At 42.3% G+C, this 25,371-nt stretch overlaps 1 protein-coding gene across 1 annotated transcript in view; it reads right to left on the bottom strand.

Moving 5' to 3' along the window:
- Nucleotides 1–25,145, bottom strand: part of etfa (electron transfer flavoprotein subunit alpha) — a 74,302-nt gene extending 49,157 nt beyond the window's left edge. The window contains exons 1-5 of the mRNA XM_072552958.1: nucleotides 25,051–25,145; nucleotides 13,873–14,022; nucleotides 11,366–11,447; nucleotides 4,103–4,185; nucleotides 215–314 (exon numbers count right to left, since the gene is read on the bottom strand). Of these exons, the coding sequence (XP_072409059.1) occupies nucleotides 215–314; nucleotides 4,103–4,185; nucleotides 11,366–11,447; nucleotides 13,873–14,022; nucleotides 25,051–25,092 (457 nt within the window). The 5' untranslated portion in view covers nucleotides 25,093–25,145. The remainder of the gene's footprint in view (nucleotides 1–214; nucleotides 315–4,102; nucleotides 4,186–11,365; nucleotides 11,448–13,872; nucleotides 14,023–25,050) is intronic.
- Between the last annotated feature and the right edge of the window lie 226 nt (nucleotides 25,146–25,371).

Here is a 25,371-nt window from a genome sequence, read left to right as displayed (position 1 = left end):
CGGGTCCCTGACGCTGTGAAGCTGCAGTGTTAACCACTGAGCCACTGTGCTGCCCATACTTCTTTGGTAACATGCCAGGTTCCTTTCTATATTGCACAAGAGCACGTCAAAAATACGTTAGATTTTACATTCAGTAAAAAGACACAATGAATACCTATAAATCACTTATAACCTGAAAGTCAAACTTCAGCAAAAGAGTTCATCTTGGACCAACCTGCATAGATAGTTCTGACAAATGTATCTGGGGTTTTAATTTCAGTGATATCAGAGATGGCAGCGACATCAAGTTTAGCAGCTATTCGAGGTATAATGTTCTAAAATGAAAAGAAAAGGTTGTAAGTAAACATTCCAGGATAAAGTACGCTCATTAAACGTGATATTTTCCTTTTCAAGTTATTAAACTGAACGGATTTTGATGCATTTCTTACAAGGAAATACTGTATGGAAAATCTTAGCACAACAACTGTTGGGGCAGGGAACTATCATCCAATTCCACTCTACATCTATGGGCAGCATGCTGCCCTCAACTAGTACCAGTAAAAATTAGTTGGTGATTTCTGTTAATGAGATCTTACTGCGTGCAAAATAGCTGCTGTCATGGACCACATATAAATCCTAAAGAAGGGTTACACCCAAAATGTCGACTTCTGCACCTTCTGATGCTGCCTGGCTTGCTGTGTTCTTCCAGCCTCCTGCCTGTCATGGCCCAAATAACAATACTCAAAACCTTCTCTTCTCTGCTTAATAGTTTTGGGTTGATTCTAACTGGTTAGTAAACTTTAAAGATGAAGCTACTAACTGATTGCTTTTACATTAAATGAGTGTTCTTTGAAGTAATAAAGTGCTGCTCTTATATTGGGTCTCAATACAAATGTTCATGCATTTTTGTTTACACTTACTAATTCTTCATAGCTTGCACTTCATTTTGTTCTTGATACCCACAAATGCTTTACGTTTTTAAATAAAAATGCAATCTCAGTTTATCGCTAATTTCTATGTTATATTATAAATGTTACATGGCAAACCTGGGCACAAAGTAATTTTCAAGTGGGAAAGGGGCAGTTAATTAGGATATTGCCAGGAAACACAGAAAATGAGGAAATGCATCTAGGGAAAAGGGCAGAACTAATTCAATAAAATACAACTTATGAAACATAATGCACTGTGTAATGCATTGTAATTCAATTGGAATGCCATTAAGCCAGTAAGTTGACAGCTCCAAGACAAGATGAAATATTGCAGGAAAATGTTGTAGGAAGTGTTATAGCAATTCAAGTGGCTCAGTTAAAGAGTTAGAGAACTTGGTGAACCATGTGCATCATTAAACTATTCTGCGTATGAGCAAGTGTGAGCTTTCCTTTACTGTAAATATCTGTCAGATCAGAGGTTAAAGTAATAGATAAAAGGATTAGAGGGGAATTTAGAAAAGTCTTCACCCAGAAGGTGCAAGTAATCTGGAACTCTCCTCCTGAAATGGTGATATAGAGGCAGAATCCTCATTACGTTTTTTAAGATGTATTTAGATATTCATTGGAAGTGCAGCACCTATGAGGTGATGGTGCAGGAAGGTAGGTTAGGCTGAATACTCCTTTTCAACCAACGCTGATACACAAAGGTTGAATGGTCTCCATCTATGCCATACATTTATATCACTTGATTCAATGTTAGAATCAAAAGCCAATAGTACAAGAAGGCAATCTAGTCCATCACAGGGATACTAACACTTTTATTCAAATCAATGCCACTCCCCTGCAGTTATTTCTCCCCACAGGTCTATTTCGATTTAAAGTGTTTATCCAATTCAATTTTGAATGCTACGAATGAACCTGTTTTCTTACAGGCAGTGCATTCCAGAACACAGGCAAGCTGGTTACCTGGCACTGCATAATCCAATTTTATGGGCTTTAAACCTACTTAACACAGCAGTGAATACCTGATTTGGGATGTTCAAATTTTTGGCATATAACCTTCAAGATATAAATTGAGAAGCAAGTCGAATAAGCAAATATTTTCAGGGAATAGATTAGCTCGCATTTATTCTATGGAAAATATTTTCAGTTACTCAAACTGATCTTAGTTAAATGTTAAAATCACATGTAAATATATAGGTACACGCATGACAATAAGTACAAACATATTATTTCAATCTTATTAAATAATCAAATTTAAGCAGTAAGTGCCAGGACCTTGTCATCTCTAATGATGAATAATTCCAATCTTATTTTATTGTGGCATCTTAAAGACAGTCATTGGCCTTTTCTTGTTCCTAGACTGGACTAGTTAAAGATAGCAACTTATTAAATTATGCAGATTATCACATCTGATCTGCAATCTCAGCTAAATTTGTTGATTGCAGGACTTTGCTAGTTTAGTTGGAGTGCTGCAATTGTTTTCAGCAATCATGGTTTAGGATGAAAGGAAGAGGAAAAATGTGTCATTGGATACTTTAAATATGGAAATAGAAACAGATTATTGGTTGAATATATCAGAACTCATCAGTAAATAACCCATCACCTTTCAACATTCAACAAATGGAATAATCTGTCACCCTGTAAAAATAACTATCTTAAATCTCATTGTTCAAAAATGCATGGAACTCTGAAGCAATTATCCAATTTACACAGTGGGGGGAGTCTGCTCAGGAGTATATGATGGCACTTTCCATGAAAGGTCATGAGAAGTAGTCAAATTTCATAAGCCTACTAGATTTTCAAAACAACTAAACAATATATATTTTAAGCCCAACAAATCAGCATTCAACATTACAAAAAGGAAATCTGCTGATAAGTAGAGATTTTTTATTTATACTTCAGAAAGAGTATTTCTCTTAATATGATGAAGAGTAAACTAATTTATTCTCAAAACAAAATTTTATCGAAAGTACATCTTGTACGTGCACCAGTGTGGGGTGATCCCTTGAAACGAAGATCATAGAATCATGGAACCCCTACAGTGTGCAAGCAGGCCATTTGGCCCAACAGTTCCACACCACCCCTCCAAAGTGCACCTCAGCCTATCCCGGTGAGCTTGCATTTCCCATGACTAATCCATCTAGTCTGTGCATCCCTGGACACTATGGGCAATTTAGCATGGCCAATCCACCTAATCTGCACACCTTTGAACTGCAGTAGGAGATCAAAGCACCTGGAGGAATCCCATGCAGATACAGGGAAAATGTGTAGAGTTTGCACAGTCACTCGAGGCTGGAATTGAATCTGGTTCCCTGGCACAATGAGGCATCAGTGGTAACCACTGAGCCACCATGCCTATGGTGCGTAGTCACATGGAGTCTTTTAACATGGGAGAACTTATTGCACCACATCTGCCAGAGTTCTGGCCAACCAGGAAACCGCTCTTACCACCAGCCTTTGGTGTATCATAAGGTTTTACAGATTGATAATTGATGTGTTTGGGTCACACTATGACAAACCCTCCACTGTCATGATGATATTTGAACACAGAGCCTCAGGCCCAGAGGGTAGACTATCAACTACCCATGCACCACAAAGCTCCTTGCACATTTATTGTGTTTTGCTGACAAGTCAGCTTCAATTGAAATTCCAAGTAACATGTAATGTTTTTAGAAGAACTGCCTGATGTCTCACTCAGCATGTGATCAGAATGTGGAACTTGCTACCACATGGAGTAGTTGGGTAATAAACAGAATAGACGAATTTAAGTAAAAATCTAAGCAGGTACATGAAGTAAAGAAGATCACAGGCTAGGCTGACAGGATTAGGTAAAGAAGGGTGGTAGGTAGTGTGTGAGAATAAACTCCAGCATTGGCCTTCTGGACCAAACAGGCAAAAGTAAGGACTACAGATGCTGGAAATTAGAGTCAAGATTAGGGTGGTGCTGGAAATACACAGCAGGTCAGGCAGCATCCGAGGAGCAGGAAAATCAACATTTCAAGCAGTAGCCCTTCATCAGGAATCTGTTGACTCCTGATGAAGGGCTCCTTCCCAAAACTTCGATTTTCCTGTTCCTCGGATGCTGCCTGACCTGCTGTGTATTTCCAGCACCACTCTAACCTTGACTTCAGAACCAAACAGCCTATCTTGATAAGCCCTTTGTAATGTCTTGCCAATAGTACTTTCCTCACCTTTCCAAAGGCAGAAGCCCCTGCACATATATGTGTGAATTTAAATTCGTTATGTGCAACAAGCACCAGCGGTGTCAGCTCCTCTGTCAATGACACAGAAAGCAGAATATTAAAAACACAAATAAGCATACAGCAAAAAGTATGAAAAAAATAAGTTTGGAATTCATATACTATCAAGTAAAGCAAGAAATGTACACTTTGACAAAAATGGACCCTAACAGATGCCGATATACATCTTCAGTAACTTAGTCATCTTCTATTCATTTGGCTTCCACCCTTTCCTCAACCATTGTTGTACAGCATTGACATTTCTTGCTTGTGGCAGACAGATTTATTACCATTTAAATACTTGAACGTGCAGTACATGTTAACACCAGGTTATTCATTGTATGTTATGTCTTCAGGTCATCTATAGCTTTTCTATGTACATACTAGAAGTGATAGCAAACTGTTTAGTCTTGCTTGCCTGCCTGAGAGCCAAGACAAAGGTGCAGCAAATCCATTCAGATTTGCTTTATGCTAAAGATACAGCAACCAATGTTTCACACCAGCAGCAGTAAATGAACATATTCACTCACAGCTGCAAAGAGTTTGACTTGACCATCAGCACTAGGAAGACTGAAAGGTTCTTGTAGCATAATGGCAATGTCTCTATCTCTAAGCTGGGAGACCTAGGTTCAAGTCCCATCAGCTCCAGAGTGGTGAAATAACATCTCTGAACATATTTTTTAATAGGTATTTTTATTGGGAAAAAAAAGGAAATTTTTGAACATTCTTTTACAAAATTACAAAGGAATACAAACAAGTATAAACACTAATATACAATTAAAAATATATATTAAAAAGAAATAAATAATTGTGAGAAGATTTGTAGCTCGGGTGCTCGTTGTTGTGGTTCTGTTCACCGAGCCGGGAATTTGTGTTGCAGACATTTCGTCCCCTGTCTAGTTGACATCCTCAGTGCTTGGGAGTCTTCTGTGAAGCGCTTCTGTGATCTTTCCTCCAGAGAAAAGATCACAGAAGCGCTTCACAGGAGGCTCCCAAGCACTAAGGATGTCACCTAGACAGGGGACGAAACTTCTGCAACACAAATTCCCAGCTCAGCAAACAGAACTACAACAGAAATAAACAATAACCAAAACACAAAAAAGGGAAAAAAACCCCAACTAACTACTAATCTATCCTGCAAACAACCAAAACATAAAATAGGATATCATACATTACTAGCGAAAAATAACAGAATAATTAAATACATACTCAAAATGAATTAACATCAAGTCATAATAAAACCCGTCTTTATACAGGTTTCCTCCCCTCGGGGGCCCCCGGACCAGCCAGAACCACTACCACAGCCAGACAAAAGCCCTTGACAATATGGCCAAAATATCTGTGTCGATATAGTTCAGAAAGGGCTGCCATATTTTATAGAATAATTCAGTTTTTTGGTGCACCATATTTGTGAGGAAGTCAGGGGGGGATATGTTCCATGATTAACCTGTGCCTATTCGAAAGCCCTGGAGGGTCCTCAGCTACCCAATTCACTAAGATATTTTTTCTTGCATAAAAAGAGAGAATGGAAAATAGTTTCCTCCTGTGCACATCCAGGGAGGGAAGATTTGAAAAGCCCAGGAGAAGAGATACTGGATCCAATCTAATCTCCATTCCCAAGATTTCTGTCAGAGCATTCGCTACTCTGTCCCAGAATCTACGGGTCTTGAGACATGTCCATAAACAGTGCTTGAGAGTGCCCACTTCTATTTTGCATTTAGGACACATTGGGGATGTTCCTACCCTAAATTTTGCAAGTCTTTCAGGTGCTATATGGGCCCTATGGAGTATCTTTAATTGAATAGCTTGTGTTCTATTACAAATAGAGATCTTTCAGGCATTTCCCCAGATGTCCTCCCACATTTCTAGAGGGATTTCTAACCTCAATTCCTGGTTCCATGTTTTAAACAGTTGCTCCATGTCTTTCGATACCTCATTATTTAATGAGTGATAAAGAGTACTGACCGAAAGTGGACCCATTGGTCATAGCACTCTTCTCTCCCTATCCGATTTGTAGGGACTGTCTAATAATGTGGTCTTCTTAATGTGTATATCATCTCGTATTTGGAAATACCAAAAAAAGGTCTCCATTATGCAGTCCAAACTTCTGGTGCAACTGCTCAAAAGACATCATAACCTCCCCATCAAACAGGTCCCCTAAGCAAGAGATACCTCTGGACTTCCAGGTTTTAAATGTAGCGTCTGTCAGCCCTGTCTGAAAACCCGATGCTCCCACCATAGGTGTAGAAGGAGAGGTTTTTTGGAGGTTACCTCATCTTGTAGCATTATCCTCCAGGCTTTAATTGTATTTAATACAAAGGGTTTTTGCAATAGTCCATAATAGCACTCATCTTATCTAAAAATTAAAGATTGATATGGGGACACTTTGCTTGGGAGGTCTCAATGTCGAATCAAATTGACTGTGGGTCACAAGAGACCCAATCAGCTACATAGCATAATAAAGAACTCAACTGATACCTCCTAAAGTCTGGAAAATCCAGTCCTTGTGGAAGCTGCATCTTTTATAAATTGAATAGGTGCCATCTATGATTCCAAATAAAGGAACCAAGTCAGCCATGTAGTTTACGTAATGCCAGTCTCAGCAACATCAAAGGGAGCACTCTCATAGGATACAGGAGACGAGGCAGAATATTCATTTTAACTAGAGCTACTCTGTCTAACCAGAATATTGGGAGATCTCCCCAGCGTTGAAGGTCCTGCCTTATTTTCTCTAGTAGGTGCACAAAATTGGCTTTATACAGCTGACCAAATACTGGGGTGATAAAAATACCTAAGTATAGAAAACCCTCCAGTGACCACCAAAAGGGAAAGCAAGATCCGTCCGATAAATTGGATACACTAGCGAGACCTCCCAACGGCATGGCCTCTGATTTCATAAAATTGATTTTATAGCCTGAGAACATACTAAATAGATTGATTACTTGAATTAAGCAGGGCACAGATATCAAAGGTTTCCTTAAGAAAAGGAGGATATCATCTGCATAGAGAGTGATTTTATGTTTTCCTGAACCAACCCTCAGAGCCACTATGCACGAGTCGGTTCGTACAGCTTCCGCCAGTGATTTGATTATTAGCGTGAATAATAACGGTGAGATAGGACATCCCTGACGACAGCCCCTACCCACACTGAAGCTATCCGAATCCAAACCATTGGTAATCATGGCTGCCCTGGGGTCATTGTATAATATAGACCCATTTAGAAAATACCTCTCCGACACCAAACCTTTCCAGTGTGTAAAAAAGATATGACCATTCTACCCGATCAAATGCCTTCTCTACATCCAGAGAGACAACTATCCCCGGTAATCTTTCCTGTTGACAGGCTTGTATCATATTTAAGACCGTTCTAATATTGTTAGCTGATCTACAGCCCTTGGTAAACTCTGTCTGGTCCTCCTTTATGATATATGGTAAGACCCTCTCCAATCTTAATGCTAACGTTTTAGAAAGGATTTTGAAATCTACATTTAGCAAGGGTATTGGTCTATATGATGAGCAATCTTCTGGAGCCTTTCCTTTTTTAAGAATGAGAGAAATATTTGCTTCTCTCAACGCAGGCAGGAGGCAGCCCTGACTATGTGAGTAATTGTACATGCCAAAACCGTATCAGCCAGTTCCCCTATAAATCTTTGATAAAATTCAACCTGGAATCCGTCTGGTCCAGGTGCTTTGCCACTCTGAAGCTGTCTAATTGCGTTGAGTACTTCCTGCGGTGTCAGGGGGGCATTCAGGATCGACACCTGCTCCGGGGTTAAATCCAGAAAGGCCACGTTTTTAAAGAAGGACTCCATCTACTTAGTTCTATCCTCACAGTCCTGCGATTTATACAATTCAAAACAGAACTTTCTAAAGGCTGTATTGATCCTATTACGATCACAAGTCAGAGTACCAGCACTTTCCCTAATGGATGTGATAACTTGAGGAGCCTTTTTTTCCTAGCAAGATATGCGAGGTATCTGCCATGCTTGTTGCCATAGTCTTATAGTCTTTGCTTTGCAAATAATATTTCCCTCTTTGCTGTTTGAGTAAGTGCAGTGTTCAAGGCTGTCCTAAAGGCTGTGATCCTTTGTAGCTTAATAATAGAGGGCCTATTATTATACGCTGTCTCAGCTGCCTTCAAGCGAGCCTCGAGCAGGCGCTGCTGTTCTCCCTTTCGTCTTTTCTGGGTCGCAGAATATGAGATGATCAAACCTCGCACATAAGCCTTAACGGTCTCCCACATCGTCAATGGGTTACTGGCCATACCTGAATGAATTTCCAAAAAGGTCTTGAATTCCTGAGAAAAATATTTTATAAATTTGCTATCCTTCATTAAGAAAGAATCCATACGCCAACGTCGGGGGCCTGTCCCATCGTCCCTAGTCTTAACTTCCACATATACTGCAGCATGATCAGAGATTACTATATTACCTATTTTGCAGGACAATATGGAATTCAAAAGGGTCGAGGGAGCAAAAGCATATCAATTCTAGTATGACACTTGTGTGGGTTAGAGTAGAAAGTAAAGTCTCTGCTCTGGGGGTGAAGGCACCTCCACACATCTACTAGCCCAGCTCCTTATTCAGACCCACCAAATATCTAAATCGAAGAGATATACCCATAGTACTCTTGGGTATCCTATCCTATTCACATAGTGAATAACAAATAAGGCGCCCCCACCCCCGGAGAAGGTGGGCCCGCATATAGCAACTTGGTGGGCCCACTCCGCCCGTACATGGCCTGGACCAGACTCAAACTTTAATATTTGAGGGAGCCATTGTTCCAAAGAAACTGTGTTCGGGAAGGCCCAGCAACCGAATATTTTTTCGACGGTCCCGACTGTTGAGGTCGATGTGCTCTTCCAAGGTCTGGACTCACTGCTCGAGAGCCCGGACCCAGCCCATGGCTGACTCGGCAGCAGTTTCTGAGGTAGTGGCCTTTTGCTACCCGCTTCCAACGCGCTGTTCAAGTTTTTCAATTTCTCGGTCATACTTCTGCTGCTGGAGGGGGTGGGGGATGGGTCCCTGCCTGTTGCGAACTGCGGAAGGTTTTGCCCTTAGTCATTTTAAGAACAACACCAAACTGTTCAAGTTTGATGTAAAGTGACTAACTATGCTGAGCAAAAGTTCTTTTAAATGATTTAAAAGGTGTGGTGAAGGCGGGTGGCCCACTTCGCCCGAGTCTTAGACAGAGCACTACAGACTCAGACTTGTTGGGTCGCCGCCATCTTGAATCTCTCTCTGAACACATTTATAGTAAATAACACATCAGGAAGACAAACCATAGTACAAAATGTCACCATTTCACCATCTATCAGCACTAACAATATTGACACTGGCAGTTGTTGATAGTTTCAGGCTATGCAATCACAAACAATCTGCTACTTGATGTTGAAATCAACAACGAATCACAAAAATTGCACTTGTTATGTCCAAGCTGCGTAGGAGTGTGTAGAACAATAGAAAGTTAATGGACAATAGCAAGCTGAAAGTCTACTAAACCTGCATCTTCAGTTCACTCCTTCACAGTAGTAAGATAGGGACAACATATTTTACCAGTTTTCACCTTCACTGTCTCATACAGTATCTTTGGCCTTCATTGGTAGGAGAAGGTTACCAACTAAGGAGGTCCTGAGCATGCTCGTTCTATCAGTATATACTCATGGCTAAGCCAATAACATCTCCACTGGCTAATCTGCATTCGTCAATGGATGACTGTGAATGGTCAATAGCTCATAACCACTTGGACTTCCGAGTTTCCAATACAAGAACACCTGCAAGTGAGATACAAAGATGGTGGATACTGACACTGTCAAATGGGATACAGTGACTGGCAGGCATGACTTTCAGAGGAAGACTATTTGGAAGGGCACTGGAAGAAGCCATCAGAAATTAAAAGCTCAGCTGGCTGAGAAGATAGCCCAGAGAAAACAGAGGTGAGCAATTCCGGCACCTTTTCAGACCATTGTCGTCTTCTTCACCAAATGTGGTAGGGGATGCCATGCATAGGACTCCTGAGCCATACCAAACAATGTATAACAGTATTCACCATGATGCAAACCTGTCACTACCAGTTGTGATATCCAATATTATTTCAGACAGGCTTATTTAAACAATGAAAATGCACACCAGTTATGCAGATACAGTACAAAAGCTGAATGTCACAAGAAAGCAATTGAAAAAAAGCCTTGCAAGCCTGCAACGTCTAAAGATCATGCACAATTTACCACAGTAAATTGAACTACAAAGGAACCTCAATTATCCAGTATTTAATTATCCAAATATCAGATTATCCAGCAAGATCGCAAGGTCCTGATATTCAGTTAAACTATGTTATCTGGCATTCAACTAACTGCACGAAATACTGCCCCCCTGTGTCCTTCGGATAATCAAGGTTCCTCTGTATATTTTCCCTCAAATGATTCACTTCCTGGAGTTCTTCATTACCAATCCACAAATAAATGATTCAAATGACTGAAGAGTAAAGCAAGTGTCATTTATGTTATATTCCTTTTCTACCCTCAGAAGCATATCACAAATAAATATTCTAACTCTTACTTAGTTATAAAAACCATTTTCAACCAGACATTTATTTAAATGCATACAACAAAAACTGGATGTTCAGTTTTATATGAATTTTTCTGAAAACAGGAGAAATGTATAGCTTGAAATGGATCCTCAGGTAATCTCTAGTCACGAGATCAGAACATTTTGGACCCATATGCTCCAGTTGCACAGTTAGAGCCCCAAACACTCTTGCTTAGTTGCATGAGTTTTAAAGATTTGAACTGTACTGCCATTCAAACCCCCTTTCTCCAATAAAATGTGTTTCTTCATTACTTTGCAACTTACAGACTCCAGTTTAATTAAAATGTTGCACCTAAGCATTCTATAAGATACTTTAATTATATTCTACATACAAAATGTGTTGTAACCATGCTATAATTTTGAACTGCAACCATGTTGTTTTCGTTATTTTGTCCAAGAAAAGAATGCCACACATTTTATTTTCATCACACTTTAAGAGATAGCAAATGATTTATTCCCAAATCACTAAACATACAGTATTAGCATTCAACTCATTTTTGAAAAAAAATAGTATTGCAAAACAAAATATTGCAGATACTGGAAATCTCCAATAAATACTGAAAGTGCTGGAACACTCAGGAAGCCTGGCAGCATTGAGAAACAACCCTCTTGCTGCATCCATGCCTACCTGGTAGAAAACCTTCAAATGAGTCATTCTCAGCCACTAGAACCTTCTTCACACCTTGCACTTTACTGACTTCTTCTGCAACCTGTAACAAGTAAATGTCAGCTTTGAATACAGGCCCAGTTAAATGGGACAAAATTGGCAAAAAACGAATTGAAAGTTAGCCTCAGTAATGTCCACCATGAAACCATCACCACGGTGGCAAAAAAACCCATCCTGTTCATTGATCTGACCTACATGTGACTCAGGATTCACAGCAATGAAGTTGACTCTTAACTGGCCTTCTAAAATAGCAGGACAAGCCACTAGTTCATGGGCAATTTGGACAGGTCAACAAATGCTGGCCTGGCCGGTGACCCCCACGTCCCATTAAAGAATGACTATAAAAAATTAAGAGTGCCACAGTGACTTATAAATACAGGTGGTTCTGCTATAACACGTTTCATTAACGCAAATTTGCTGCAACTCGATTGACAAACTGGGGATTAAAGCATGAACTTTTAAAATGTGTTTGCTGAAATGTGATTACATTGCCAACATTTAAGCGCTGTTTCTAAAGCGCAACTTTTCTATAATGAGTGGTTGCACAAGATCACAAACATTGTGTTATAGAAGAACTACCTTGTACTCGCCATCTCTCTCTCTTCCTTTAAGACAGTCCTTATTCCTACTTCTTTGTCCATGTTTTCTGGCACTTGGCGCAATAGCTTCTTTACCTTAGTTAAAATTTCATCTAATTGATTACACCCTTGAAGGGCCTTGGGACATTTTATTCCAATAAATATGAAATATAAATGCAAGTTATTGTTGCAGTCAGTAAAGTAATGGCAAATAATATGCTAGCAATTCTAAACTGCATGAAAATTTGAAACAAATTGAAAAATGCCCATATTATAGAGGAAGTAGTGCTGGATGTCTTGAAACGCATAAAAGTGGTTAAATCTCCAGGACTTAATCAGGTGTATCCTAGAACTCTGTGGAAAGCTAGGGAAGTGATTGCTTGGCCCCTTGCTCAGATATTTGTATCATCAATAGTCACAGGTGAGGTGCTGGAAGTTGGCTATTGTGGTGCCACTATTTAAGAAAGGTGGTAAGGAAAAGCCAGGGGACTATAGACTGGCGAGCCTGACATCGGTGGTGGGCAAGTTGATGAAGGGAATCCTGAGGGACAGGATTTACATGTATTTGGAAAGACAGGGACTGCTTAGAGATTGTCAGCATGGATTTGTGCACGGGAATTCATGCCTCATAACTTGATTAAGCTTTTTGAAGAAGTAACAAAGAAGATTGATGCAGGCAGAGCGGTAGATGTGATCTATATGGATTTCAGTAAGGAGGTCGACAAGGTTACCTTTGGGAGACTAGTTAGCAAGCTTAGATCTCATGGAATACAGGGAGAACTTGCCATTTGGATACAGAACTGGCTCAAAGTTAGAAGACGGAGGTTGGTGGTGGAGGGTTGTTTTTCAGACTGGAGGCCTGTGACCAGTGATGTGCCATAAGGATCGGTGCTGGGTCCACTACTTTTCATCATTCATATAAACGATTTGGATATGAACATAGGAGGTATAGTTAGTAAGTTTGCTGATGACATCAAAATTGGAGGTGTAGTGGACAGCGAAGGTTTACCTCAGAGTACATTGAGATTTTGATCAGATGGGCCAAAGGGCTGAGGAGTAGCAGCTGGAGCTTAACTTAGATAAATGCAAGGTGTTGCATTTTGGAAAAGCAAATCAGAGCAGGACTTATACACTTAATGGTAAGGTCCTGGGGAGTGTTGCTGAACAAAGAGACCATGGAGTGCAGGTTCATAGCTCCTTGAAAGTGGAGTCATAGTTAGATAGGATAGTGAAGGTAGTGTTTGGTATGCTTTGCTTTATTGGTCAGAGTATTGAGTACAGGAGTTGGGAGGTCATGTTACAGCTGTATAGGACATTGGTTAGGCCACTTTTGGAATATTGCATGCAATTCTGGTCTACTTCCTATTGGAAGGATGTTGTGAAACCTCAAAGGGTTCAGAAAAGATTTACAAGGATTTTGCCAGGATTAGAGGATTTGAGCAATAGGGAGAGGGTATTTAGGCTGGGGCTGTTTTCTCTGGAACGTCAGAGGCTGAGTTGTGACCATATAAAGGCTTATAAAATCATGAGGAGCATGGATAAGATAAATACACATTTTTCCCGGGGTGAAGGATTCCAGAACTAGAGGGCATAGGTTTAGGGTGAGAGGGGAACGATATAAAAGGGACATAAGGGGCAACATTTTCACACAGAGAGTGGTGCATGTGTGGAATGAGCTGCCAGAAGAAGTGGTGGATACAATTACAACATTGAAAAGGCATCTGGATAGGTATATGAATAGGTAGAATTTAGAGGAATATGGACCATGTGCTGGCAAATTAGGTTAGGTTAGGATATCTGGTCAGCATGGACAAGTTGGACTGAAGGGTCTGTTTCCCTGCTATACATCTCTATGACTCTATAAATATAAATATAGCAAAAACATTTTACCTTGCCACAATTTGTGCCAGCAATCAAACAACAAACTTCTCCACCCAGCTGTTTGGCTGCAGTGATGGCATTGAGGGTAATGGGAGTCAGCTTCTCATTATTATGCTCTGCTAGTACAAGAGTGCTCTGAAATCGTTGCAGGTAGCAGGTCTAGAAAAAAATAAAATAAGAATCTTACAAACGTGTCATTTTTGGGAAGAACATAGAACAGGAGGAGGCCATTTTAACCTATTGATGCTACTTACTGTTCAATGAGATTGTGACAAAATGGTAACTTAACTCCACATAAACCACTATTGCCCCATATCCCTTCATAGCTTCTAACAAAGTTCTATCAATTTTACATCTAAGCTGAATTGACCTAGTACCAACTGTCATTTATAGAATAAGGTCCAAACTGCTACCATTCTGCAGATTTTCCAATTTCCCTTCTGAAATATCTGGTTCTAGCCTCAGACCCCCTAACAAACAAAATTTGTCTCTCCCTTAATCTAATGCTTTCTGTTCCCCTTTAACACTGCCCAAAATCAAACAAATTTGAAAAATAATAAAAATCATGTTATTATGATACTTTCAGGAAGCTCAAATTTAAGACTGGGGAACTTTGAACTACCACTGCATTACTTAATATCGGCAGAATAAATACAAGTAATTCAGTTAATACAACTTAATACTGAACAATATTCCCATGTGATAATTACCTCAAAACTGCTCACAGCAGTGACAGATCTGTAACCAGCATTATATAGCTCACAGTACTCTCAAACACAATACAAATTTGGAGAGAGGAAATCTAGAGTTGGAGCTGTTTGGCGCAATGAAACTTCACATATTGAACATAGTCTTTTACTCTTTCTCAACAGTGTCATGGACGATCTTACATCCACTTGAGAAAACAAACTGGACTTCAGTTCAGTATCCCATCCCAGAATATGAAAAACTCAAGGTCAGAACTTGAGCAAACACCAGCGCTTTTTGTCAACATCATGTTTCAGTGTTGTTGAGCCAACAGCTGATGTCATTGTCAACACCATGTGTTGTAGATATACAAGGACATTCAGGTTCAATGATTAATGACTGCGGCATCATTACTGCAGGCTTGTGAAATAACTAGTAATTACTCAAACATTTTCTGAAAATTAACTGATTATTCTTCCCAATTCAAACAATTGCTTATCAATTATATTGAAATCCTTCCATAATGCTATCTACTATAGTGTGGAGTTCAGTACAATGCATTTCTTAGACCCTCAAAATGTCATTTAAATAGAATTTGACCTGTGTGGTATTAAAGCACATCAGAACGGCTTTGAGCTTAGTAACTGAGATCTTCTGAGGCACCAATGTTTGTAGGGTTGCCAATCGAGCAGGCTGATCGGTCTTGAATAATGTCCAGCTTTGTGTGGGAAGTATTCAATCATATTCCTGACCTGGGTCTTGTAGATGGCGGATAGGTTTTGGGGGGTCAAGAGGCAAGTTACTTGCTGCAGAATTCCTAGTCTCTGACCTCCTCATGCTCCCAAGTGTTTATACAGATGGTATTCTCAGTCTCTGGACTAAGTTTGTGATGGCTCACATGCTTACAGATATTGTGGACATTTATTACTCAGAACAATCACAATTTGTTTTTGCTAAATGTGAATAATCTAAATAGTCACTCCAGATTAGCTGCCATATGCCATCCCCTTTCCTCAATGTTCGTGATACAATTCCTAATTCCCTTCCTTCTACAAATGCAGTGACAAGCACCCCCACTTGCAATACTAACACTGTACACCCACTTTAAAAGGAAAAATTAAAACACAATTATATAATCATCTGGTGATGTAACACTTGTTGAATTCATTTGATTTGGAGTGCAAAGATTTGAGGCTGTTGGGATTTGGATACAATTTTCCCGGCCTTCGATGAAATGCAGACTGACTAGGAAACTAAAGAAATACAGTCTCATTTGTAACAGACTGAAGACAGAGTGCCTGTGGACTTCATGATAGCGGAGTCCCAGTGCACCTCGCAAATTGCAAACACATAAGCCAAATATCACTTCCCCTCAAAATCACGTTGTCAGATCAAGTGATGCAATTCAACTGTTATGTCTTTATGTTATGTTATTGTATTTCAATACAAAAGGTAGTGTTTGTAAAATACTAATGGAGATTAAATAACCTTGATGTAGATGTCTCCATTTTCAAACCGGAACATCGGAAATAGGTGCAAGAGCAGTCCATTCAGCCCACTGATCCTGCTCCATTCAATTAGATTATGGTTGATCTTCTATCTCAATCCCATTTTTCAACATTATTCCTCTACCAGGAAATGTATCAATCCTTTTCATAAATGTCCTCAACAACTGTGCCTCCCTCAATGCCATGACAGGTACAGAATTCCAAAGATTCAGCATATATTTCTCTGAAATTTTTTTGAAGTGCTGTGGCCAATGCTCAAGACCTTCATGTATGATTTTGTCCCACAACAGTCACAGAATTATGTAATACTGAAAGCTATTCAGGAGAAAGTGAGGACTGCAGATGCTGGAGATCAGAGTCGGTGGTGTGGTGCTGGAAAAGCACTGCAGGTCAGGCAGCATCCAAAGAATGGGAGAAACGACATTTTGGGCATAAGCTTTCATCAGGAATGAGACTTGTGGGCCAGAGGGGATGTGAGATAAATGGGAGGAGGGGGGGGTGTGTGTGCTGGGGCTGGTGAAGGTAGCTGAGAATGCAATAAGGTGGGGGAGAAGGTGATAAGCCAAAGAGGAGGGTGGACCAGATAGATGGAACGTATGATGGATATGTCAAGAGGGCGGTGCCGAGTTGGAGGCTAGGGACTGGGATAAGGTCGGAGGGAGAGGAAATGAGGAAAATGGTGCAAACCACATTAATCCCATGTGTTTGCAGGGTCCCAAGGCAGAAGATACGGCATTCTTCCTCCAGGCATTTGACGTTGGAAGCGGCCCAGGAACTGAATGTCCTTTGTGGAGAGGGAGGGGTAGTTAATGCGTTCAGCTACGGGGCGGTGGGGTTGGTGGGTGCAGGTTTCACAGAGATGTTCTCTGAAACAATCCACAAGATGTCTCTCTGATGTAGAGGATACTACATTGGGTGCAACAGATACAGTAGATGACATTTGTGGAAGTACAGGTAAATTTGTGTCAGATTTGGAAGGATCCTTTTGGGCCTTGGACGGTGGTGAGGGTGGAGGTGTGGGCATAGGCTTTGTACTTCTTGCGGTGGCAGGGGAAAGCGCCAGGAGTGGAGTGTGGGCTGGTGGAGGATGTGGATCTGACAAGGGAGGCACGGAGGTAATGGTCTCTCCGAAATGCTGATAGGGGTGAGGAGGGAAATATATCCCTATTGGTGGGGTCAGCTATTCAGCCCATCGTACCTGTGAACAATTCTCTAAACAGCAATCCAATATGTCCCAATTTCCTGCTCTTTCCCCATTGTCTTGCAAGTTTGCTGTTCCGTATCTACGCAAAATTCCCTTTTGAAATTATTGTTGAGTCTCCTTCAGACATAGCATTCAAGACCATAGGAATTTTCTACATAAAAACAAGTCTTTTCTTCTTCCCGTTGGTTCGTTTGCCAACTATTTTGAAGTCAGCTTCCCTTAGTTACAGGCCCATTTCCCAAGTGTCAGCAAAAAGTGTTTATGTGTTTAGTATATCAAAACCTTTCATAATTTTGATTGTTTCCAATGAACCTCCTTTCCTCATGGTGAACCCAAATAAAAGTCTAGTTTATAGCTTGTCAACCAATAGCTGAGATAGCTTATGAGATACTCCACCACTCAAAACATGTCCTGATGCTTGAACTGTGGCTAGCCCTAGGAAACATACCATAAATACCATCACCAGACAGTGACCGATATCTACAGAATGGCTCTCCAGCATGAATCATTGTCTTGAAGAGTGGCCAACAAATAGAGGCTGTTTGCTTTGAGCATCACTCTTGCAGTTCATCATGTGTCTGAGCTACTGAAAACCTTTCTGTTATTTACTTTTCTTTGGTAATAAAGTTTAATCAGCAGCAACAAGTGAGAACAAAGAGGTTCAGAAAATTGAGAGAGATTAGAGGAAATATGAAAAGCTGGCTTGAATAGAAAGTCTGCACGCAGTAATTATGGCATCTAGAACAATGTGACATAAGATTAAATATAAAACATTTAGAGTGCAACAATGTTAAGGGTGTGGAATACAGTGCCAGAGTAAACGACAAAAGCTAACAAAATCCTCATTTCAAAAGAGTTTAGCTAGGGGGCTGAAAGGAAAGAGAATAAAGAGATAAGGCAACTTACTGGGCCCATGAGATGAGGGCCACTGCTTGCTTTAAGAACTTATATCAACATGAACTATTTGAGGTCAGTTGATGGGCCAAGTCTGCTTCCATGTTATTTTTTTCTTTGGCTCAGGGCACTGAAGTCCCAAAGAAATAAAGAAATTGTAAAATGTACAAAAACATCAATTACAATCATCTGTAAACACGCTATTTGGTAATTGATCAAGAATAGAACTGAGCACTAACCCATGTTTATTTTTAAACTTGGCAGAAAAACAAAATTAAGGACAAACTACTGCAGAGGCCTCAACTATCAACCACAGAACATGGGACTGGAGTCACAAACAGGCCAGAGCAAGCAGAATAGATAGATTTTCAGTTTTGATCATAGAATCCCTACATTGTGGAAACAGACCCTCTTGACAAAGCAGTCCACACTGACCCTCTGAACTGCATCCCACCCCATTACTCTCCCCCTACATTTCCCAAAGCTAATCCATTAATGGACATTAGTGTTTTTAGTTGCGTCCTTTGGCAAGCCATCAAGTTTACAAGATTGTGTTTATTGATAGCCTCCCACAAATGATCAGATTCCCTCAATTACAATCAGAACTTGCCAGTTCCAGATCTAACACTCATCCCCTGCTGTGGAAGTCGAGTACTCCAGCCACTGCCACAGTATTCATGACACACAGACAAAACATCAATTAGGTCCATATTTGCAATGGCACTTATAAAAGTGAAAGGTCATAACCTCAGCACATTTGCACATGTAATCCCAGCTCTAAATAGGTCAATAGTTTTGTAATTGTCATTTGCTTTTCTTTGAACTGGTCTGACCTTGGGGGATATTGGGAAGACTCCTCTCCATTTATTACTGGGGCAAGGTTTTATTTTCCATTTGTTCTCAGCCTGAATATGGGGTTGATAAGGAAAGGGAAGAAAGAATGATCTAATGCAAAGTAATTATCAATGAAGGATCATAATCTTAAAATTTCACACACAAATCACCCCTTACTATTTCTTCCACCCATTCCCTATTCACCAATTCTGCACTCCTTGCTTAAAAGGACATAGTCTAGAAAAGGCTGGTCTTGTGGCACAGTGGATACTGTCACTTCCTCTGAGCCAGAGGATCCAGGCTCATGTCCCCCTCCAGGGCATCAGCCAAGGGTTGAACAACGAGACCGTGGAGTACAGAGGAGTTACAGGTGGATAGGATAGTGAAGAAGGCGTTTAGTATGCATTCCTTTATTGGTCAGAGTATTGAGTAGAGTTGGGAGGACATATTGCAGCTGTACAGGACGTTGGTTGGGCCACTGTTGGAATATTGCGTGCAATTCTGGTCTCCTTCCTATCAGAAAGATGTTGTGAAACTTGTAAGGGTTCAGAAAAGATTTACAAGGATGCTGCCAGAGTTGGAGGATTTGAGCTATAGGGAGAGGCTGAACAGGCTGGGGCTGTTTTCCCTGGAATGTCAGAGGCTGAGGGATGACCATATAGAGGTTTACAAAATTATGAGGGGCATGGATAGGGTAAATAGGCAAAGTCTTTTCCCTGGGGTCGAGAGTCCAGAACTAGAGGGCATAGAGCCATAGAGACGGACAGCACGGAAACAGACTCTTCAGTCCAACCCGTCCATGCCGACCAGATATCCCAACCCAATCTAGTCCCACCTGCCAGCACCCAGCCCATATCCCCACCCGGTTTAGGGTGAGAGGGGAAAGATATAAAAGAGACCTAAGGGGCAACTTTTTCATGCAGAGGGTGGTACGTGTATGGAATGAGCTGCCAAAGGAAGTGGTGGAGGCTGGTACAATTGCAACATTTAAGAGGCATTTGGATGGGTATATGAATAGGAAGGGTTTGGAGGGATATGGGCCGGGTGCTGGCAGGTGGGACTAGATTGGGTTGGGATATCTGGTCGGCATAGACGGGTTGGACCAAAAAGTCTGTTTCCACGCTGTACATCTCCATGACTCTATCTATAACACAGGGAGAAAGTGAGGACTGCAGATGCTGGAGATCAGAGTCAAGATTGTGGTGAAGAAGCATCGCAGGTCAGGTAGTATTCGAGGAGTAGCAGAATCAAATTTTTGGGCATAGGCCCTTCTTCAGCAATGAGGCCTGTGGATCAGGGGCTTGTCAGACAAACAGGAGGTGGTTGGAGGTGGGGTAGGGTTGAGTTGGTTGGGGGTGGGGGGGTGGGAGAGAAGAGGTAACTGAGAATGCAATAGATAGATAAGGGGGGGGGGGGGAAAGAAGATCATAGGTCAGAGAGGAAGGTGGAGCAGATAGATGGGAAAGGAGATGGACAGGTCAAAAGGGCGGTGCCGAGTTGGACACATGGGACTGAGATAATGTGGGGGCAGGGGAAATGAGGAAACTGGTGAAATCAACATTAATCCTGTGTGGTTGCATGGCCCCAAGGCAGAATATGAGGCATTCTTCCTCCAGATGTCGGGTGGTAAGGGTTTGGCAATGGGGGAGGCCCAGGATCTGTGACTCCTTGGTGGAGTGGGAGGGGGAGTTGAAGTGTTCAGCCACAGGGCGGTGGGGGTTGGTTGGTTGGTTGGCGCGGAGATGTTATCCCAGAGATGTTATCTGAAACAATTCGCAAACTGGTGTCCTGTCTCCCCGATGTAGAGGAGACCACATTGGGTGCAACAGATACACTAATCGATACTGGTGCAGGTACAGGTAAATCTCTGTCGGATGTGGAAGGATCCATCTTCCGTAGCTACACCGGTACTATCACCCACCTGTTCCTCTGCTTCACCAATGACTGTATCGGCGCTAGCTCATGCTCCACAAGGAGGTTGAACAGTTCATCAACTTCACTAACACCTTTCACCCCAACCTCAAACTCACTTGGACCATCTCGGATACCTCTCTCCCCTCGCTGGACCTCGCCATCTCCGGCGACCAACAAACCATGGACATCTTCTAAGCCCGACTCCCACAGTTACCAAAACTACACCTCCTGCCACCCTACCTCCTGTAAAAACGCCATCCCTTATGCCTAATTCTTCCGCCTCCACTGCATCTGTTCCCAGGATGACCAATTCCACCTTAGAAAATCCCAGATGGTCTCCTTTGTCAAAGATTGCAATTTCTCCTCCCATATGGCCTATGATGCCCTCCAGTGCATCTCCTCCAATTTCCGCATCTCCACCCTCAAACCCCACTCCTCCCAACACAACAAGGACAGAACTTCCCCCTGTCCTAACCTTCTACCCCACCAACCTCCACATACACCAGATCAACCTCTGCCACTTCTGCCACCTACAAGCAGACCCCACCACCAGAGATATATTTCCCTCCCACCCCTATCAGTGTCTGGACAGACCATTCCTTCCGCAACTCCCTCGTCAGATCCACACCTCCCACCGGCCCACACCTGGCACTGTCCCCTGCCACCACAGGAAGTGCAAAACCTGTGCCCTCACCCCCATCCAAGGCCCCCAAGGATCCTTCCACATCTGACAAAAATTTAGCTGTACCTCCACCAATGTCATCTGCTGTATTCATTGCACTCAATGTGGTCTCCTCTACATTGGGGAGACAGAATGCCAACTTGCAGATCGTTTCAGCTAACATCTCTGGGACACCCATGCCAACACAACCAAGCCCCTCCGCCCTGTGGCTGAACACTTCAACTCCCCCTCCCAATCCACCATGGACATGCAGGTCCTGGGCCTCCTCCATCACCAAACCCTTACCACCCGACATCTAGAGGAAGAACGCCTCATATTCTGCCTTGTGACCCTGCAACCACATGGGATCAATGTGGATTTCACCAGTTTCCTCATTTCCCCTCCCCCACGTTATCCCAGTCCCAAACCTCCAACTCGGCACAGCTCTCTTGACCTGTCCATCATCTTTCCCATCTATCCGCTCTACCTTCCTCTCTGACCTATCACCTTCTCCCCCCACTTCATCTACCTATCGCGTTCACAGCTACCTTCCCCCCCCCCCTCCCGTTTATCTCTTCATTCCTGATGAAGGGCTTATGCCCAAAACGTCGATTCTACTGCTCCTCAGATGCTGCCTAATATGCTGTGCTTTTCCAGCACCACACACTCGCATCTATAACACAGCCAAATAGTTGATTATCAGCTTGAAAATACTTCCAACACACAGCAATGACAAGTAGTTAAGATTGTAAGCTATGCTCAATGTGGAGTGGTACCCCAAAGCTACAGCCACTGGCAACAATCTGGTGACCTCCAGTGAAAATTAGCTCCAGTAACAGACATCAGCATATGCTTGATGGTGTCATGCGTCACTGGATGTGGGAAAGTATCCAAGTCTAAATTAGTCATGAAAAGTATTGGTAGTTATGCATTTCCTTCATCATGGCATATGATTCAACTGGGAGAATCCTGGATCACATGCCAACTCTGGCTCCACTTCATCAGAGAGCAACATAGCTGACAGATCTTGTGGCTTCTCTATAAATTAATGAAACAAAGCCCAGTACAGAGTCACACAGGACATGCAAGTGATATGCAGGGCTCTCATAGGGGGACACTTGCATATTGGCACCAGTAAAAAAAATAGTACTGCGTCTCACAATGTAATTGCTCTGCACAGTATTCATTTGGAGGGTTAAATTCCACAATTGTTCCTACATTTGACATGAACAATACTCCATGCCCAAAGTGAATTGGGAACAGAAATGCTCGAAGTGAAAAAATATTCACAAATCCTCTGCTGTAATATTCTTAATCAATCATACATCTTGATGAAAAACATTAAGAATACAAAAGCAAAACAGATGCACATATTTAGCTTAAATTACAGCACCACATTCAAGGTAACACAAAAAAGACTTGATATAGAAGCAGTATAAACCTTCCAAATAGACTCCAAGACCAATTAAAGTGTTTCATAGACTTAACAGCACATCACATGAAGCTAAATTGTGATGCCTGATCTTTAAAAAAATTCAGCAACCCCAATTTGTCCTCTGAGCACAGTGAACTCACTGAACTATCTTCAGCATGACAAGTGAGAGTTAAAACAAAGTAAACACAAATTCATGTCCTGAAAAATATTCACAAACTCCCAATAAAAAATGTGAATAATTTCTTGGATGGCTAAAAGAACAAGCCCTCAGGATTTGTAATGTCCAGTGTTCAATTCTTACCACGTACTCTACACTGATACTTCACTAAGAAAGCACTTGTCTCTGCTCCTAGGCCTGGCCAAACTAGCCATAAACAGGTCCAGGCAGCGTGCCATGGAGGGAGTCATTAGGGCTGATTGCCTGCCCCTCTTCCATGCTAATATTTGAGCTTGGGTGTCCCTGAAGAAGCAGCACGGCTTGAGCTGTTATGGGAGAGGTGAGCACTGCAGGGAGTGAAGTGTTTTATTCCCCCCTACAACTCTATTTTGATTCAATCCCAGCCCCGCCCTTCACTTTTTGATCACACAGCATTACCCTTTGTCGAGAAGGGCACTGCTTGTCACTTGCCACTCTGGTGTTTTCTTTCTTCCTGGTGGTGGAATATAAATAAATATTTACACACTTGTTCTTCGCTGTGTCTGACACCTGCACACACACGACATGAGTGCTGGGGAAAATAAGTACTTCTGCTGTTAGGCAGTAGTGTGCGGGGAAATTAAAAAGAAAAAGAAAAAAATAAACTGGAGTGTCAGAGCTTCTATGCACTCGAAAAAGAAAGCACCTGTTAGTCAGGTGGATTGCTGTTCAATGGCCAAGAAAAAATTATAGAGTCAGTTGCTTGCTGCTGATGGATTTGTGCTGTATATAAACAAGATTTGGAGATGCCAGTGTTGGACTGGGGTTTACAAAGTTAAAAATCACACATCACCAGGTTTTAGTCCAACAGCTAGTGCTTCCAATTAAACCTGTTGGACTATAACCTGGTGTTGTGTGATTCTTAACTGTGTATAAACAAAGTCTGTACGCAATGGTGACTGAGACTCAAAAACCATCAATATTGGCTCTGCACCACTCTGCGGACAAGTCTGGAGGTGGGTGCAAATAAAATCTACAAAGGTAAAAACAATGACTGCAGATGCTGAAAACCAAATACTGGATTAGTGGCACCCCCACCCTCCTCTAGCTTATCTCTCCACGCTTCAGGCTCACTGCCTTTATTCCTGATGAAGGGCTTTTGCCCGAAACGTTGATTTCGCTGCTCGTTGGATGCTGCCTGAACTGCTGTGCTCTTCCAGCACCCACTAATCCAGCAAATAAAATCTAGGCGAAAGTGAGGACTGCAGATGCTAGAGGTTGGAGTGTGTTGCTGGAAAAGCACAGCAGGTCAGGCGGCATCCGAGGAGCAGGAGAATCAACGTTTCGAGCATTAGCCCTTCATTAGGAAACGTTTTAAAGAAAAAGACACCTCACAGGGCAAGCCAGAGAGATGCAGGGGGTTTATGTCCTGGCCAATGTTTAGGCCAAAATGACAGGTAGAGCCAATAAGAACAGTGCACTTTAGCAGTATCACCGTGCTGCCTGTGCGCAATTTGGTTAGCCCATGGGTACACCGCATGTTAACAGCAACCGCGCTCTATTGGCTGCAAAGCCTCCAAGTTTTGTGAAAAGGGCGCTATGTCAATGCAAGTCTCTCTTTGTAAAGGGGTGCACTTTGGCAGCTTTATCTTTTCAGGGTGGGTTTTTTTTTGTGTGTGCGTGACTTTTGACCCGCCGCCTGTCCCTTCTCAACTCTCACCCCCCCCCAACTCTCAGGATCTGCCCGAGGGAGGCGGTGACGTTCTCGCTTTCTCCCGGACTCCGACCCCGAGGCTCCGAGTGAGGCCTACTGCCTTTCGCTGCCGTGGCCCCCTCAGCGGGGATCGGGCTAGGCCTCGGCCAACCCTTCCCGCTCCCCGAGGTCAGGTTGTCGGGGCTCGCTCGCTCACTCACCGCCGGTATCCGCCGCCCGGCCTCAGAAATGAGTCGGAACATCTTCCAGAATCTTCCACCACCCGGAGATCTCGCGAGAGTTCGCCGCCGCCGACCCGAGATCTCGCGAGAACGCCTGTCCCCTCTCCCTCCCCCCCTGGTGGTCAGGCTTGGCCATTGCCACTGTAGATAAGGCGGTAGTGTCCCTACCTCTGGGTCAGGAGAGCGGGGGAAATCAGTCCCACCCGCCCAACAAGCACGTAATAAGCATCTCTGAACAGGTTGGTTAGGAAAATATGTGTAATGCGTCCAACAGGCTTCTTGTGGGAGAGTGGTAGCATC

The sequence above is a fragment of the Chiloscyllium punctatum genome, chromosome 33 (assembly GCF_047496795.1).
Source record: "Chiloscyllium punctatum isolate Juve2018m chromosome 33, sChiPun1.3, whole genome shotgun sequence".
NCBI classification, from domain to species: Eukaryota; Metazoa; Chordata; class Chondrichthyes; order Orectolobiformes; family Hemiscylliidae; genus Chiloscyllium; species Chiloscyllium punctatum.
The sequence above is the reverse complement of the archived record's forward strand: the minus strand, read 5'-3'. Positions and strand labels throughout refer to the sequence as shown.